Below are 13,407 nucleotides of genomic sequence, written 5' to 3'. Positions count from 1 at the left end.
TTCTGTATCTTTGCCGTTCATTTTTTCTGCTGAAAGTGAGTATCTTGCATTTGTCCCTGTTGAACTTCATTTTGTTAGTTTTGGCCCATCTCTCTAATTTGTTCAAGATCATTTTGAATTCTGCTCCTGTCTTCTGGAGTATTGAAACTAGAGTAGATGTGGCCTAGCCAATGCAATTTTCTGAATCAGCGCCCCAAATAACTCCAGGAACAAGATAAAAACCAAGACACTAAGGGAGTCGGGGGACTGTGTTGTTTAAGGTTTTCCAAACAGGCCTTGCTTATAACAGGCATGAGCAAACTTGGGCCCTCCAGGTGTTTTGGACTTCAGCTCCCACCATTCCTAACAGCCTATCGGCGGGGCCGAAGTTTGCTCATGCCTGTTCTACAGCAAAGAATGAGGAAAGAACAAAGGAGAAAGAAAAGATGCAAAAGGATCCAAGTGACTTTGGGGGATCAGGAGGCAGTTTTCAACCAGAGCCTTGATTCGCTCCAAGGGTCCATCTGGGGGGCGCTTCCTGGCGCTTGGAACAGACTTCTTGTTGCGGTGTGCTTGCAGGTCGCGACTTGGGCAAGCCTTGCTGGCCCTTGCCTTCCTCTGAGGCTGAGAGAGCGCGACTGGCTCAGGGTCGCCCAAAGAGCGTCCATGGCTCAGAAGAGACTCGAGCCCTGGTCTCTGGAGTCCCAGGCCAAGGCTCCATCCACAACCCCGGGCTGGGCTTCCTCCTCTCCTCGCCCGCTCCTCTACGCGGGGATCGCCTGGGGTCGGGACCTCCACGCCCCACATCCACAAAATCGCTCAGGGAGCTTGGCCACGCCCCTTCCCGGTGGCCACGCCCCCTCCCCCTCTGTAAGTAAGGGCTCCTGAGGCGGAGAGCAGCTCACTCCGTTCCCTGCGTTGTCCCGCCGGGTCGCCTTTCTCCGAACTTGGCCCCTTCCTCCTCGGCGGCGATGCGCTCCCTGCTGCTGTGCCCGCTGGCCTTGGCTCTGTGGCTGTCCGTGTCGTGGGCTGCCTCCAGGGCCCCTTACCAGCAGATCCTGCATCACAGCCGGATCCGCGGAAGGCATCAAGGGTAAGAAGCCCCGCGCTGGGCAGAGGAAGGGGAAGGTTTCTCCACCTGAGAACACGCTATCCCGCCACGCCTTTGGGTGCCAGGACATTTCCCTCTGTCTCATCCTGGACTCAAGGGTTTGTGGAGATGAAGTAGGTTTCTTCCGCACAGTGAGTCCCCTGATCCAAGCGGGACCCTGCTTTAGGTGCATCTGCGCTCGAGGATGAATGCAGTTTGACACTAGGGAGTTGTAGTTTGCTGAGGCACCGCCACTCATTGGCAGAGAAGGCTTGTCAAACTACTACCTCCTTGGATCCTGTAGCACTGAGTTATGGCACTTCAAGTGGTGTCAAACTGAAAAACTGTTTTACAGCGAAAGGGAAGGCTCAAAGAATTAGGCATGAATGGGTGCATCAGGCATGGGCCAACTTGGGCCCTCCAGGTATTTTGGACTTCAACTCCCACCATTCCTCACAGCCTCAGGCCCCTTCCTTAAGCAGCTGACGGGGGGGGAGGGGGGAGGAAAGGGCCTGAATCTGTGAGGAATGGTGGGAGTTGAAGTCCAAAACACCTGGAGGGCCCAAGTTGGCCCATACCTGATCTACACTGTAGAATTCATGCAGTTTGGCACCACTGTAATTGCTATGGTTCAGTGCTGTGGAATCCTGAGTTTGGGGCGGTGCCAGCACTCTTTGGCAGAGAAAGCTCAAGACCTTGTCAAACTGCAACTCCCTGGATCCTGTAATGCTCAGCCTTGGCAGTTAAAGTTGGGTCAGTCTGCATTACCTCTGCAGTATAGGTGCACTCTAAGTAAAACCTAAGCTATAAAGCAGTGGTTCCCAACCTTTTTTTAACCAGGGGCCACGTTGACCAGGGACCACTATCCAACATTAGTACCAAAAGGGTAACAAATCAGTTTAGTCAACTTTAGATCCGGTTTGGTTATTTGGGGTACAGATTCAGAAAATTGCATTGGATAGACCACATCAGTTCTAGTTTCTGATACAGAACATATATCATCCAATAGTCGCCAAGTGTTTGCCCACAGAAAACCATATTTAATCATCTAGAGCTGATGTGATCTATCCAATGCAATGGTCAGCTCTGCGGAAAGCAGCGGAAATAAAATCAATAAAATAAATAAAGAGGAAGGAGTTTCGCAGACTGGATTTTCGTTCTCATGGCCCACTGCTGGGCTGTGGCGCACTGATTGAGAACCACTGCTATAAAGGCAATGAAGGAGCTGGGGGTGGTGACTGCTGACAGGCAGCTCTGGCGTGGGCTGGTCCATGAGGTCACAAAGAGTAGGAAACAATTGAACAATAAACAACAACATGAAAGCAATGGCAATATTGGACCACTTGGGTAGGATGGTTAAGGTTCAAAATGCACACCTTGTTTTAATGCCTGGAGGAAAGGTCTGTGTGCATTGCATCCTTAAAGGATGGTAGAGTAGAGGGTGCTATAGCTGCCCTGTTTGGATAGAGGTGGCGAAAAACAAACATTGGCAGTTTTCCTTGAAAGCATGGCTCTGAGCAGGAGGCAATCAATTGTGAAGCCAGAGTTATGGGTATCATCAAACAGACAAGAGTTCTTTTTCCCACCCTCGACCTTCCACATATATATAAACCCCACTTTCCCAGTTTCCAACAGACCTCTCAACTTCTGATGATGCCTGACATAGATGTGGGCGAAACATCAGGAGATAATGCTTCTGAAACATGGCCACACAGCCCGGAAAACTCACAACAATCCTATGGGTATAATTGTTTCTCAAGGGGCTCACTGACCTTAAAACAACAGATCCCATCTGATCTTGGAAGCTAATCAGGATCAGCTCTGGTAGTGCTTGGATGGCAGACCACCAATGAATTCCAGGTGCTGTTAGTTATATGCACAATGGTGAGAGTTAAAAGTGCACACAGGAAAGTCCTATGTGGCTTGTATGATGTTTTACACAGCAAAAGAAAAGGCTCAAGAAGGTATCAATGGTGCATCTTAATACAGTTCAACACCACTTTAATGGCTATGGCTCAATGCTATGGAATGTTGGGATTTGTAGTTTGGTGAGGCACCAGCACTCCTTGGGAGAGAAGGCTTGCCAAGCGACAACTCTCATGATTCCATCGCATTGAGCCATGACACCCAAAGTTAAATCTGATGTCCAGACAAACTTCTAGCCAACATTTACTTTACTTTGAAAAAGGCAAAGTATAAATAAGCCTATTGTTTTTCACCCTTTCAGTTCTGTTCTTTTCTCAGGCTGAATCTGCACTGCCATAAAATCCAGATTATCTGCTTTGAACTGGATTATGTTTACACTGTCATATAATCCAATTCAAAGCAAATAGTCTGGGTTTTTATATGACAGTGTAGATGAGGCCTCGGTTTATTCAGTGTCTCTATTAGCGTATGCATGGATTTCCCCACTAGCCATCTGTTTAAGAGATCTTTGCAAAAAGTGGTCTGCAAACAGCCTGCTGCTTGATGTGTGGATCAGTGGACTCTGACCTTTATTCAGCAATAAGTGTGTTATTTTCCATGTGCCACAAGGCTGTTCATTTTTTTCACACTGGAAGGAAGTCTCGTGCAATTCTTTCTTATAGGAGCATATCTGAAAGTGTAAGAACAAAGCACAGTTTTTTCTACTGCTTTCTGTCCAAATGACATTGCCAGAATAGTTGCACACTGCCCCAGAGTTATTGTGGGTTAGTTATAGTCTTACAAGATACATTAGGTCCTAAATCAAATTCCTAATCATAACTAGAGTGAATCTACTGAAACAATGGCATTTATTGCTATACTCTTCTAAACGTACCATTCCATAATAGATTCATAGGTTTTACTCCAGTTGAAATTGGCAATCATTTTATTCTTCAGCTGTTCTGATTTGGACAGAATGGTCCCAATCCCTCCCTTTTCCGTTGTCCCAGTTTCCCCCCCTTCTCCTCTCACTTTTCCACCTTGTCCTCAGTTTATTGGAATTATTGCAAACTTGAGTTTAAAGTGCAAGCAAATTTACACTCCACATTGCCATATAACCCAGAATATCAAGGCAGGAAATACCACAATATCTGCTTTGCACTGGGGGCCCTTCCACACATCCCTATAGCCGAGAATACCACGGCAGAAAATCCCACATTATCTGAGTGTGGACTCAGATAACCCAGTGCAAAGCAGATTTTGTGGGATTTTCTGCCTTGATATTCTGGGATATAGGGCTGTGTGGAAGGGCCCTGGGTTATCTGAGTCTACACTGGCATATATTCCAGTTCAAAGCTGATAATGTGGGATTTTATTCAGCTGTGCAGAAGGGGCCCCAGAATACCAAAGCAGACAATCCATTATCTGCTTTGAACTAGATTATACGTGTTTACACCACCATATAACCCAGTACAAAGCAGATAATCTATTTTTTTTTTCTGGCGGTGTAGAAGGGGCCTCAGTTAACTCAATGGGGAAAGGGAGAGGAGAAAATCTTGTCCTTGCCAAAAGGCTGAAGCAAAAGCAAACTGATGCAGCCTTTCCTAGTTTGTCTGTTTTTCCTCATTAAAAGCCTTTGTCATCCTGAGCACTCTGCAATGTTGCCTGGCTAGAGGTGTTCTGGTTTTCATCTGTCAAATGCTGGAGGGTATGCAATCTGATTTAGGCCATAGTTTCCCCTGGTAGAGTCCTAACTTTACAGGGTTTCCCTACTTTTCCTGGTGGCCTGTCCCATTCCATTGTTTCTGGAATTCCATCTCACAGTTCAAAAATACTTGAGGTAATAATACTGTGTATTGTCATGAATATCATAAAGGGAGCCCCCAATGGTGCAGCGGGTTAAACCGCTGAGCTGCTGAACTTGCTAACTGAAAGGTCCATGGTTCGAATCTGGGGAGCCCCAGCTTCTGCCAACCTAGCAGTTTGAAAACATGCAAACGTGAGTAGATCAGTAGGTACCACTCCATGCAGTCATACTGGCCACATGACCTTGGACGTGTCTACAGACAACGCCGACTCTTCAGTTTAGAAATGAAGATGAGCACCAACTGTCAAAGGAAAACCTTTACCTTTAACTATCACCAATTTCAAAAACATAACTATAAAAGACTACTAATACTGTCTTCCATGTGAATTGAAATAGAATGGAAAGAAACATGATATATATATTGGTTTGAATTCTGGACAAGGACTTTGAAGAGTTCAAATCCCCACTCAGCCGTGCAAACACATTCTGTGATTTTGGGCAAGTAACACACTCTCAGCCTCAAGGGAAGGTAGTGGCAAACCCCTCTGAATAAATCCTGCCAAGAAAACCTATTGATCAAATCATGAGGTCAGAATCAATATATAGGCAAGTGATAACAATTAATACTATATAAAGCTAAATTCTTATATTCTAATTACCATTTGGCATTTACATCTAATTGATGATCTTTCAAAATCTTGCCTATCTCAGATATCTCATTCCAGAAGATATCTGAGATATCTCATTCCATTGTTTTCTGTCCCGGAATAGCAACCATAGTTTATTAGCTGATTTTCAAATACTCAGAAAAGGAGTGCCAGTGGGTCACCAAGTCACACCATATCCAGCCATACAGCTAAACAAACTTTGTTTCAAAAGGATCAATGATGACCCAAAAAATTGTAGTACAACAGACAATGGCAAACCTCTTCTGAATGATCTTATAAAGAAAACCCTAAAATATAATTGACATGTATCAGTTTTGAGTTGAAGACATGTAACAGCAGCAACAAAAGATACTGTCTCAGGCCCCTTCTACACTGTCACATAATTCAAATTATCAAATCAGATACTCCACATTATCTGCTTTGAATTGCATTATATGAGGCCCAGTCTACAAAGCCATATAAAACCAAAAGTATCTGTTTTGAACTGGATTATATGGCAGAATAAATGCAGCCTGATTCTACACTACCAAATCCAGTTCAAAGCATATAATCTAGATTTTATATGGCAGTGGAGAAGGGACTTATGTCTTCTCTGCGTTAAATGTGTCCTGGTTCCTAAATAATTTCTTATAGAATCATAGAATTGTAGAGTTGGAAGAGACCTCACGGGCCATCCAGTCCAACCCGCTTCTTCTGAAGTGGCTAGTGCTCAGCCTGCCTAGTGGCACACCAGCCTGCTATATAAATAAACACCTGGTTGCAATCTGGACGTTCTGTCATAAACATGTGTACATGTCATGTGATAGTATAAGCCCTTTGTGTAGCACAGTTTAGAAACATCTGTGGATTGCCAGTGAATTAAATGAGCCAAATAGCATTCAGTTGAACTTCTTACACATGCTAAAACTAAACAAAAGTGAATCAAAGCAGGCTGATACATGCAGGAGATGAAAGGAATGGACTATAAAGGAAGCAAATTGGATTACTCATTTGACTGACAAATTGTAAAGCTGCATAGTAAAATCCATCCCAGATTTAGTAGCTGTTAGGCCAAAGATATCAACATATTTCTAGTTCACTTGTTGATATGTAACCACAAGTAGGAGGAGGAGATACCAAGGGGAAGACATAAAAATAGGGGCAAAGAAGAGATGGGTCCCTAGCATCTGCTGTTTCAGTGTCTGAGCAGTTTTGTGCAGGTTGTTGAAGTAGGCCCTCCACATTAATGGAGATTAGGAGTGGAGGGCCCCAGAGAAAGTAGTAAAAGGCCAAATTAATAATAAAATATTTTTTAACCTAGAGAACATCTCCCCAGGAATCTCTAGGCCAGCGTTTCTAAACCTGGGGGCCGGGACCCCTGGGGGGGTCATGAGGAGGATTTCAGAGAGGTCGCCAAAGACCATCAGAAAACACATATTTCTGATGGTCTTAGGAACCCAAATCCATACAGTATTTTCTGTTGGTCATGGGGGTTCTGTGTGTGGGATGTTTGGCCCAATTTTATCACTGGTGAGGTTCAAGGTGCTTAAGGGGCTCTTTGATTGTAGGTGAACTATAAATCCCAGCAACTACAACTCCCAAATGACAAAATCAATCTCCCCCCCCCCCCCACCAACCCCACCAGCATTCACATTTGGGCATATCAGGTATTTGTGCCAAATTTGGTTCAGTGAATGAAAGTACATCATGCATATCAGATATTTACATTATGATTCATGACAATAGCAAAATTATAGTTACGAAGTAGCACCAAAATAATTTTATGGTTGGGGGTCACCACAACAAGAGGAACTGTATTAAGGGGTCACGGCATTAGGAAGGTTGAGAACCACTGCTCTAGGCCCTCCAGCATGACTCTTTGATCAATCTCTGCCAGAAGTTGACCTAAAGGTTCCTAGCAAGAACATAATAATCAAAATGGCAAATAATCAAATCCACAAATGTTAAACCCCTAAATGTAAAGGGCCAATTAAATATAGGGTAATGGTAATGATATGTCATATGCCACTACCACATGTTTCCCATGGAGTATAATTTTCTCCGGAATCCTAAATCCTCCCCTCTGTGCCCATATACTTTGGGCCTGTAAACAGACTGCTGGGCAATGAGATGGATCCCCATGCTGATCACACGTGAGCTGATGCCTCCATACAGAAAGCCTTAGAAGAATAAATGGAAAGCAAGACCTCATTGTGTTCATTGTGCTGACAGTATCAAATGCAGTGTGGGTGGGAAAGCATGGGTGAAGAATTTGGTACAACAAGGCGTATTGTGAGGCCACCATAGTAAAGCTTGGGAAGACCACTTTTGCAAATAAAACTCCTTAAATCATGTAGAAATCAAAAAAAAAGAAAAAAAAGAGAACGTTTTAAAAATTCCGCCACAGTATAATGGGCCTCTGTGGTTTGGTTCCAGTACTCTCTGTGGATACCAAAATTTATGGATGCTCAGGTTTAATTATATACAGTGGTATAGTAAAATGCTGCTCCTTATTTAAATGGCAGGAATCAAGATTTGCTTCTTGGATTTTTTTAAAATCAGTCTTGATGACTGAATCCATGGATATCGATGACTGAATCTGTGGATATGGAGGATGGGTATGATTAGATAGCCAAATCACTGTCTATTTGTTTACATTTAAAACATGGAAATTGATTTTTTCAACAATTTTTGTTTGAGAGGAATCTTTGTTTTGGTACAACTGATTTGAGTAGCAGTGCTTGGTGGTTATTTCAAGAAGAAACCCATTTATTCCTGTGGTATTTTTGAGAACCATTTGCCCTAATAAAAATGTACAATTGGAATTGGATAATTTGAAATCACTGTTGTTGTTATCATAGGAAAGAAAAGTCAACTTTTTTTATTTTCACCCAACACCTGGCATAGTAAGTGTGTATATGTGAGTGTGTGTTTGTGTTGGGGGGGGGGGGTCCTTTTAGCTCAATATATGTGAGTAATTTTGCATTCAGATCTTCTGCAAGGGTTATGCTACTGGAGCAATAATATTAACAACTGAAACATTCCATGATGTGTTGCTGTGAGTTTTTCGGGCTGTATGGTCATGTTCCAGAAGCATTATTTCCTGACGTTTCACCCACATCTTTGGCAGGCATCCTCAGAAGTTGTGAGATATGTTGGAAACTGTTTTAACAAACCTCATAACGTCTGAGGATATCTGCCATAGATGTGGGTGAAATGTCAGGAGAGAATGCTTCTGGAACATGGCTATATAGCCCAGAAAACTCACAGCAACCCCGTTATTCTGGCCATGAAAGCCTTCGACAACACATTCCATGACTGGTAGAAATGCAGTGCTTATATTAAGATATATATATTTTTTACAAGAGATCGTTGAACATCAAGATATGAAGAGGCAATTCAAAATATCTCTCATCATTTCCTTTCTCTGCAGTCCCAATGTGTGTGCTGTGCTGAAGCTGATTGGAACAAACAGGAAGTACTTGCCAAACTGCAAACTTTGGTACCAAAGGAAAATCTGTGGAAAATCAACGTAAGTATTTCTAATAGACTTCAAAGACTATTCTGTGAAGTGGAAATCTCATGACTTTAAGATGCTTTATAGGAGGTCTGTGATTCTTTTTATCTGCAAGGTCAAGACAGAGCTTGGAAAAATGCTTAAAAAAAACCCCCCAAAAAACTCACAAAATTTATTTGCCAGCATCTGATTGGGAGAAACTAAGAACTTACCTTCTCAAGAAGTAAATTTTCTGACCACAGGTCCAAACACTGTACCACTAATGATTTTGATGACACTTCCATGTTTTTTGCAACTTCTCTCTTTCTTAAGATTTCCAAGTTAGCTATAAGAAGGGGCTCTTATAATGTTAAGACCAAACACATTGAGGACAAGGTACCATAAAACTCTGTGATGCTGGGCAAAGGTACCTTTCTTCCCTTATAGACTCAAACTTTTACTTGCAGCGGATACCTTCTAAAGACAGCTTGGTAGAGAGTAGGGAGGGGCAACACAGGAGCACCAAGCTCTGTTCTTGTCCATGGTATCTTGGCAGAAACACCCTGCTTTCCAACTGGATAGGCAAGAGCTGTGGCCAATAGTTTGACATAGGAAGGTAAGGTTAGACAGAGACCTTCATCGACTGTGACAGATATTGCAGTACCTTGTCCTGCTTCTCAATCTGTCCAGGCTTAAAATGACAAGAGCCATGTCCTGTACAGCCTGGTACCCTTTCTTTCTCTCTTTGGTAGCCGATGAGCAGTTTGGCTTCTTAAAAAAGAGGATTTGCTAGGGCTTCAGTGTGTACAGTTTGATCCAAACTGGCAAAATGGGATTTGTTGTTGGCCTGCAAAATTGGTTGTGGTTTTGGCTTGCAATCTTGTTTTGATGGGTAGAGACACAAACTGGGCTCAGAAAAATAAAATCATATCACAAAAACTGGAGGACTGTGATTTCCTGTGGCCATGGCTCAGTGGTAGAGTAGGATGTCCCAGGTTCAGTCCCAGCATCACTAGATAGGACTGGGAGGACTCTTTGTCTGGATCTATGCTGCCATATAATTCGGTATCTGATCCCAGGTTATCTGCTTTGAACTGGATTATATGAGTCTACACTGCCATATAATCCAGTTCAAAGCAGGTAATCTGGATTTTATGTGGCAGTGTAGATGGGGCCTTTGCTTGCTATGGGTATTTGAGAGAGGAAGACCAGATATGAAAACTGCCTAACCATGCTTTATTTATTTATTATTTATTTACCATATTTATATCCTGCCTTTCTCAACCCCTGGGGGGACTCAAGGCGGCTTACAAACGACACTACATAGTGCCTACAGCATAAAACATAAAAAAGTTAATATTAAAATAAGCATACATAAAAACATATTTAAATACAATCCAACATTAAGACACAGCATCCAAAAGCAGAACCGGCCCGAGGTAATTTAAAGTTGTAGGCAAACTTTGTTTTGCCCCCCCCCCCCCCCGCGCATCGCGGGAGGCATGGCTGCACGCCATGGGAGGCGTGGCCGTGTGCTGCAGGAGGCGTGGCCAGAATTGGCCCCTCCTCCCATGCCACGCGCCCTGACCCCGCATCGCGCGGCCATGCCTCCTGCGTCACGTGTCCATGCCTCCTGGTGGGGCAAGGGCACGTGGGCCATGGCAGGAATGTCCGGCCAGCCTGGCTAGGCCTTCACCGCAGCCTGGAAGGACTTTCCCGCCACGGCTGCTGGCTGGGCCAGGCCGGCTGGGCTGCTGGGCCAGGCCAGCTGGGCCAGGACGTGCAGCGTGGGAGGCGGGGCCAGACCTGGCCCCGCCTCCCGCACCGCACCCTCTGGCCCAGCTGGCTGGGCCTTCGCCACAGCCTGGAAGGACTTTCTCGCCATGGCTGCTGGCTGGGCCAGTCCGGCTGGTGGCTGGGCCAGGCTGCGCTGCATGCCCTGGCCCCACCTCCCACGCCGCGTGCCCTGGTCCAGCCACCAGCCGGCCTGGCCCAGACAGAAACCACAGCGGGAAAGTACTTCCAGGCCGTGGTGAAGGACCAGCCAGGCTGGCTGGACATTCCCGCCCTGGCCCCGCCTCCCGCCCACATGCCCTGGCCCCGCCTCTCACGCTGCGCACCCTGGCCCTGCCTCCTGGGGGCTCGACAGCGCCCCCAGGACCATGGCACCCAACACGGAGGTAATTGGCTTCCGTGTTAGACCGGGCCTGTCCAAAAGCAAGGTCTAAAGCCAATCCAGAGCCAATTGCACGATTTCAAATAAACGTATCGCACAACTACTTCTTGAAGATTTGCTCCCAAAGCCAGATTTTAACTCTCTTTCTGAAAGCCAGGAGGGAGTGGGCTGACCTGACATCACTTGGGAGGGAGTTCCACAACCGAGGGGCCACCACTGAGAAGGCCCTATCTCTCATCTGCATCAACCACACTTGTGAAGGACGTGGGACCGAGAGCAGGGCCTCCCCAGACGATCTCAGACTCTGAGGTGGTTTGTAGGAGGAGATACATTTGGAGAGGTAGACTTTGGTGTTGCATCTGGATTGTCTATGTCTGTGTTGGGGGGGGGGGGGCGGTTTTTGCATTTCTTTTTTTGGGTGGGGAGAGAGGTTCTTACATTTGTTTGCAGCTCACCTGGCAGTGCCAAATGTTTAAATATGTACAGAACAATCCTTGAATCCTGGTATCCTCAGTTCATTATCCACATATGACAAAATATGTCCTCACTGGGCATTTTCTAGGTCCTCCGGCATAGTCTATGGCATTTTTGGCCAGAAGCCCTTCCTCTCAATAGGTTTTGCTATTATCAACACATTCACATATCCACATCAGACATTGTATGTCTCATGGATAGGTGGGTTCATTCTATACTCCAAATGTCTTTTGTTTTTGATGAATGTTAAAAACCATACTTATCTAAGCAAGTCTTCTTTGATTATGGTAACTATATTTATTCCCATGATTTTAAAAATGTGTTGATGTGTTTTGTGTTGCTGTGTTTTAATGTACTGGATGTATAAACCCTTCAAATTTGCATACAAATATTTGCAAATAAATGCAAAACTATTTGCCTTTCTTTCCCTGCCCCAGTCCTTCCAGACACAGACAGAATTGCAAATCAACCTGAAGCCTGTCCCTGCAGATGTTAGCATTCAATCCGCGTTGTTGCCTATAGCTTCGTATAAAAGTGGCCTCGACACGTACTCTTGCAAAGGGCAGCCTGCTCCTCATTAGGCATGGGGACTGGGCTGGCAGACTGCCAGTCTTGAGCAGAAGTCTGCTAGTCTTCTAAGGAAGGTGTAACCTCCACAAGGTCACGCCAGCTCCAGAAAATTGAAATTTGGGGGACTGGATGAGACAAACGTGTAAAAGATTCATGAAAGACTCCAGACAGCTAATTTCCCTTGAGTGACTTCAATGTTTGTCAGCAATCGGGATGAATAAAAGTTTCTGTGTAAGCCAAGACAAATGCAGGAGTTAAGGGGAATGTCTGATAAACTGAAGTAGCTGAATGTGTCTGCAGAGAGCATGTATTTCCTTCAGGCTTGTGCGGGAGGCATTCCCTCACGTTCATGATTTCAGCATTTTTTTAACTCATTGAAAAGACTTGAATTAAAAGCACACAGATCCTCTTTCTTGGGATAAAAGTTGCAAGTCTTCTTTCTTCCCAGGGCTAGAACAGCATTGGTCCACAAACTGCAGGTCATTGAAGAGTTTTCAGGATGAAACAAATAAATGTAGCCAATGGTCCTATCAGAAGTTGCTGCTTTCCTACATCAGATAACCTAAGAAGACTGGGCAAGTGCAGCAGTGTGCCTGCTGCTGAAAATTGCTTCTGCATGATAGAAGTGCAGTCCAAAAAGGGATACAGACAATCCCACAATCTAAATCAGGGGTCCTCAAACTTTTTAAGTGAAGGGCCGGTTCACGGTCCCCCAGACTGTTGGGGGGGGGGGGGCTGAACGATGATGAAATAGTCCAAAATTAGGATTTACAAACACTTTGGGATGAAGAGATATTTGGATCATGGGGTTAGTAAAAGAATAACATGATGAACATGAAAAATACGTTGAAATAGTTCATGAAAAACATGATGAAATAGTCCAAAATTAGGATTGTTGTTGTTGTGTGGCTTCAAGTAGTTTCAGACTTAAGTCAACCCTAAGTCTAAAGTTTAGGACAGGGACCAGGTAAGTTACCTTGGAGGGCCGCATCCGGCCCACGGCTTTAGTTTGGGGACCCCTGATCTAAATGGATAACAGGATCTAAGCATATTGCTGCCATGGACATCCTCATCCACACATGGATCCTTATAGATGACAAATATGGCATTGAGGGAATGCTTGTTCATGAAACTCTCAATTTTAAGATGTGTGTGTAGGCAAAGCAGTTGCGCCAACTACTATCAGCTGTGACCATGGCTATCATTGTCTCCAGCATCCAGTTGCCTTTTCCCATGAGGCAATAGTCACAATGAAAAGGTTCC

General features: G+C 44.7%; 1 protein-coding gene across 1 annotated transcript in view; it reads left to right on the top strand.

Annotated features, from left to right (window-relative positions):
* Positions 1-878: 878 nt before the first annotated feature.
* tgfbi (transforming growth factor beta induced) overlaps positions 879-13,407 on the top strand; it is a 72,308-nt gene continuing 59,779 nt past the window's right edge. Inside the window, exons 1-2 of the mRNA XM_003223941.4 lie at positions 879-1,072; positions 8,862-8,960. Coding sequence (XP_003223989.1) covers positions 951-1,072; positions 8,862-8,960 — 221 coding nt within the window. The 5' untranslated portion in view covers positions 879-950. The remainder of the gene's footprint in view (positions 1,073-8,861; positions 8,961-13,407) is intronic.

The sequence above is a fragment of the Anolis carolinensis genome, chromosome 2 (genome assembly GCF_035594765.1).
Source record: "Anolis carolinensis isolate JA03-04 chromosome 2, rAnoCar3.1.pri, whole genome shotgun sequence".
Taxonomy (NCBI): domain Eukaryota; kingdom Metazoa; phylum Chordata; class Lepidosauria; order Squamata; family Dactyloidae; genus Anolis; species Anolis carolinensis.
This window is presented reverse-complemented; position numbering and strand designations above follow the sequence as displayed.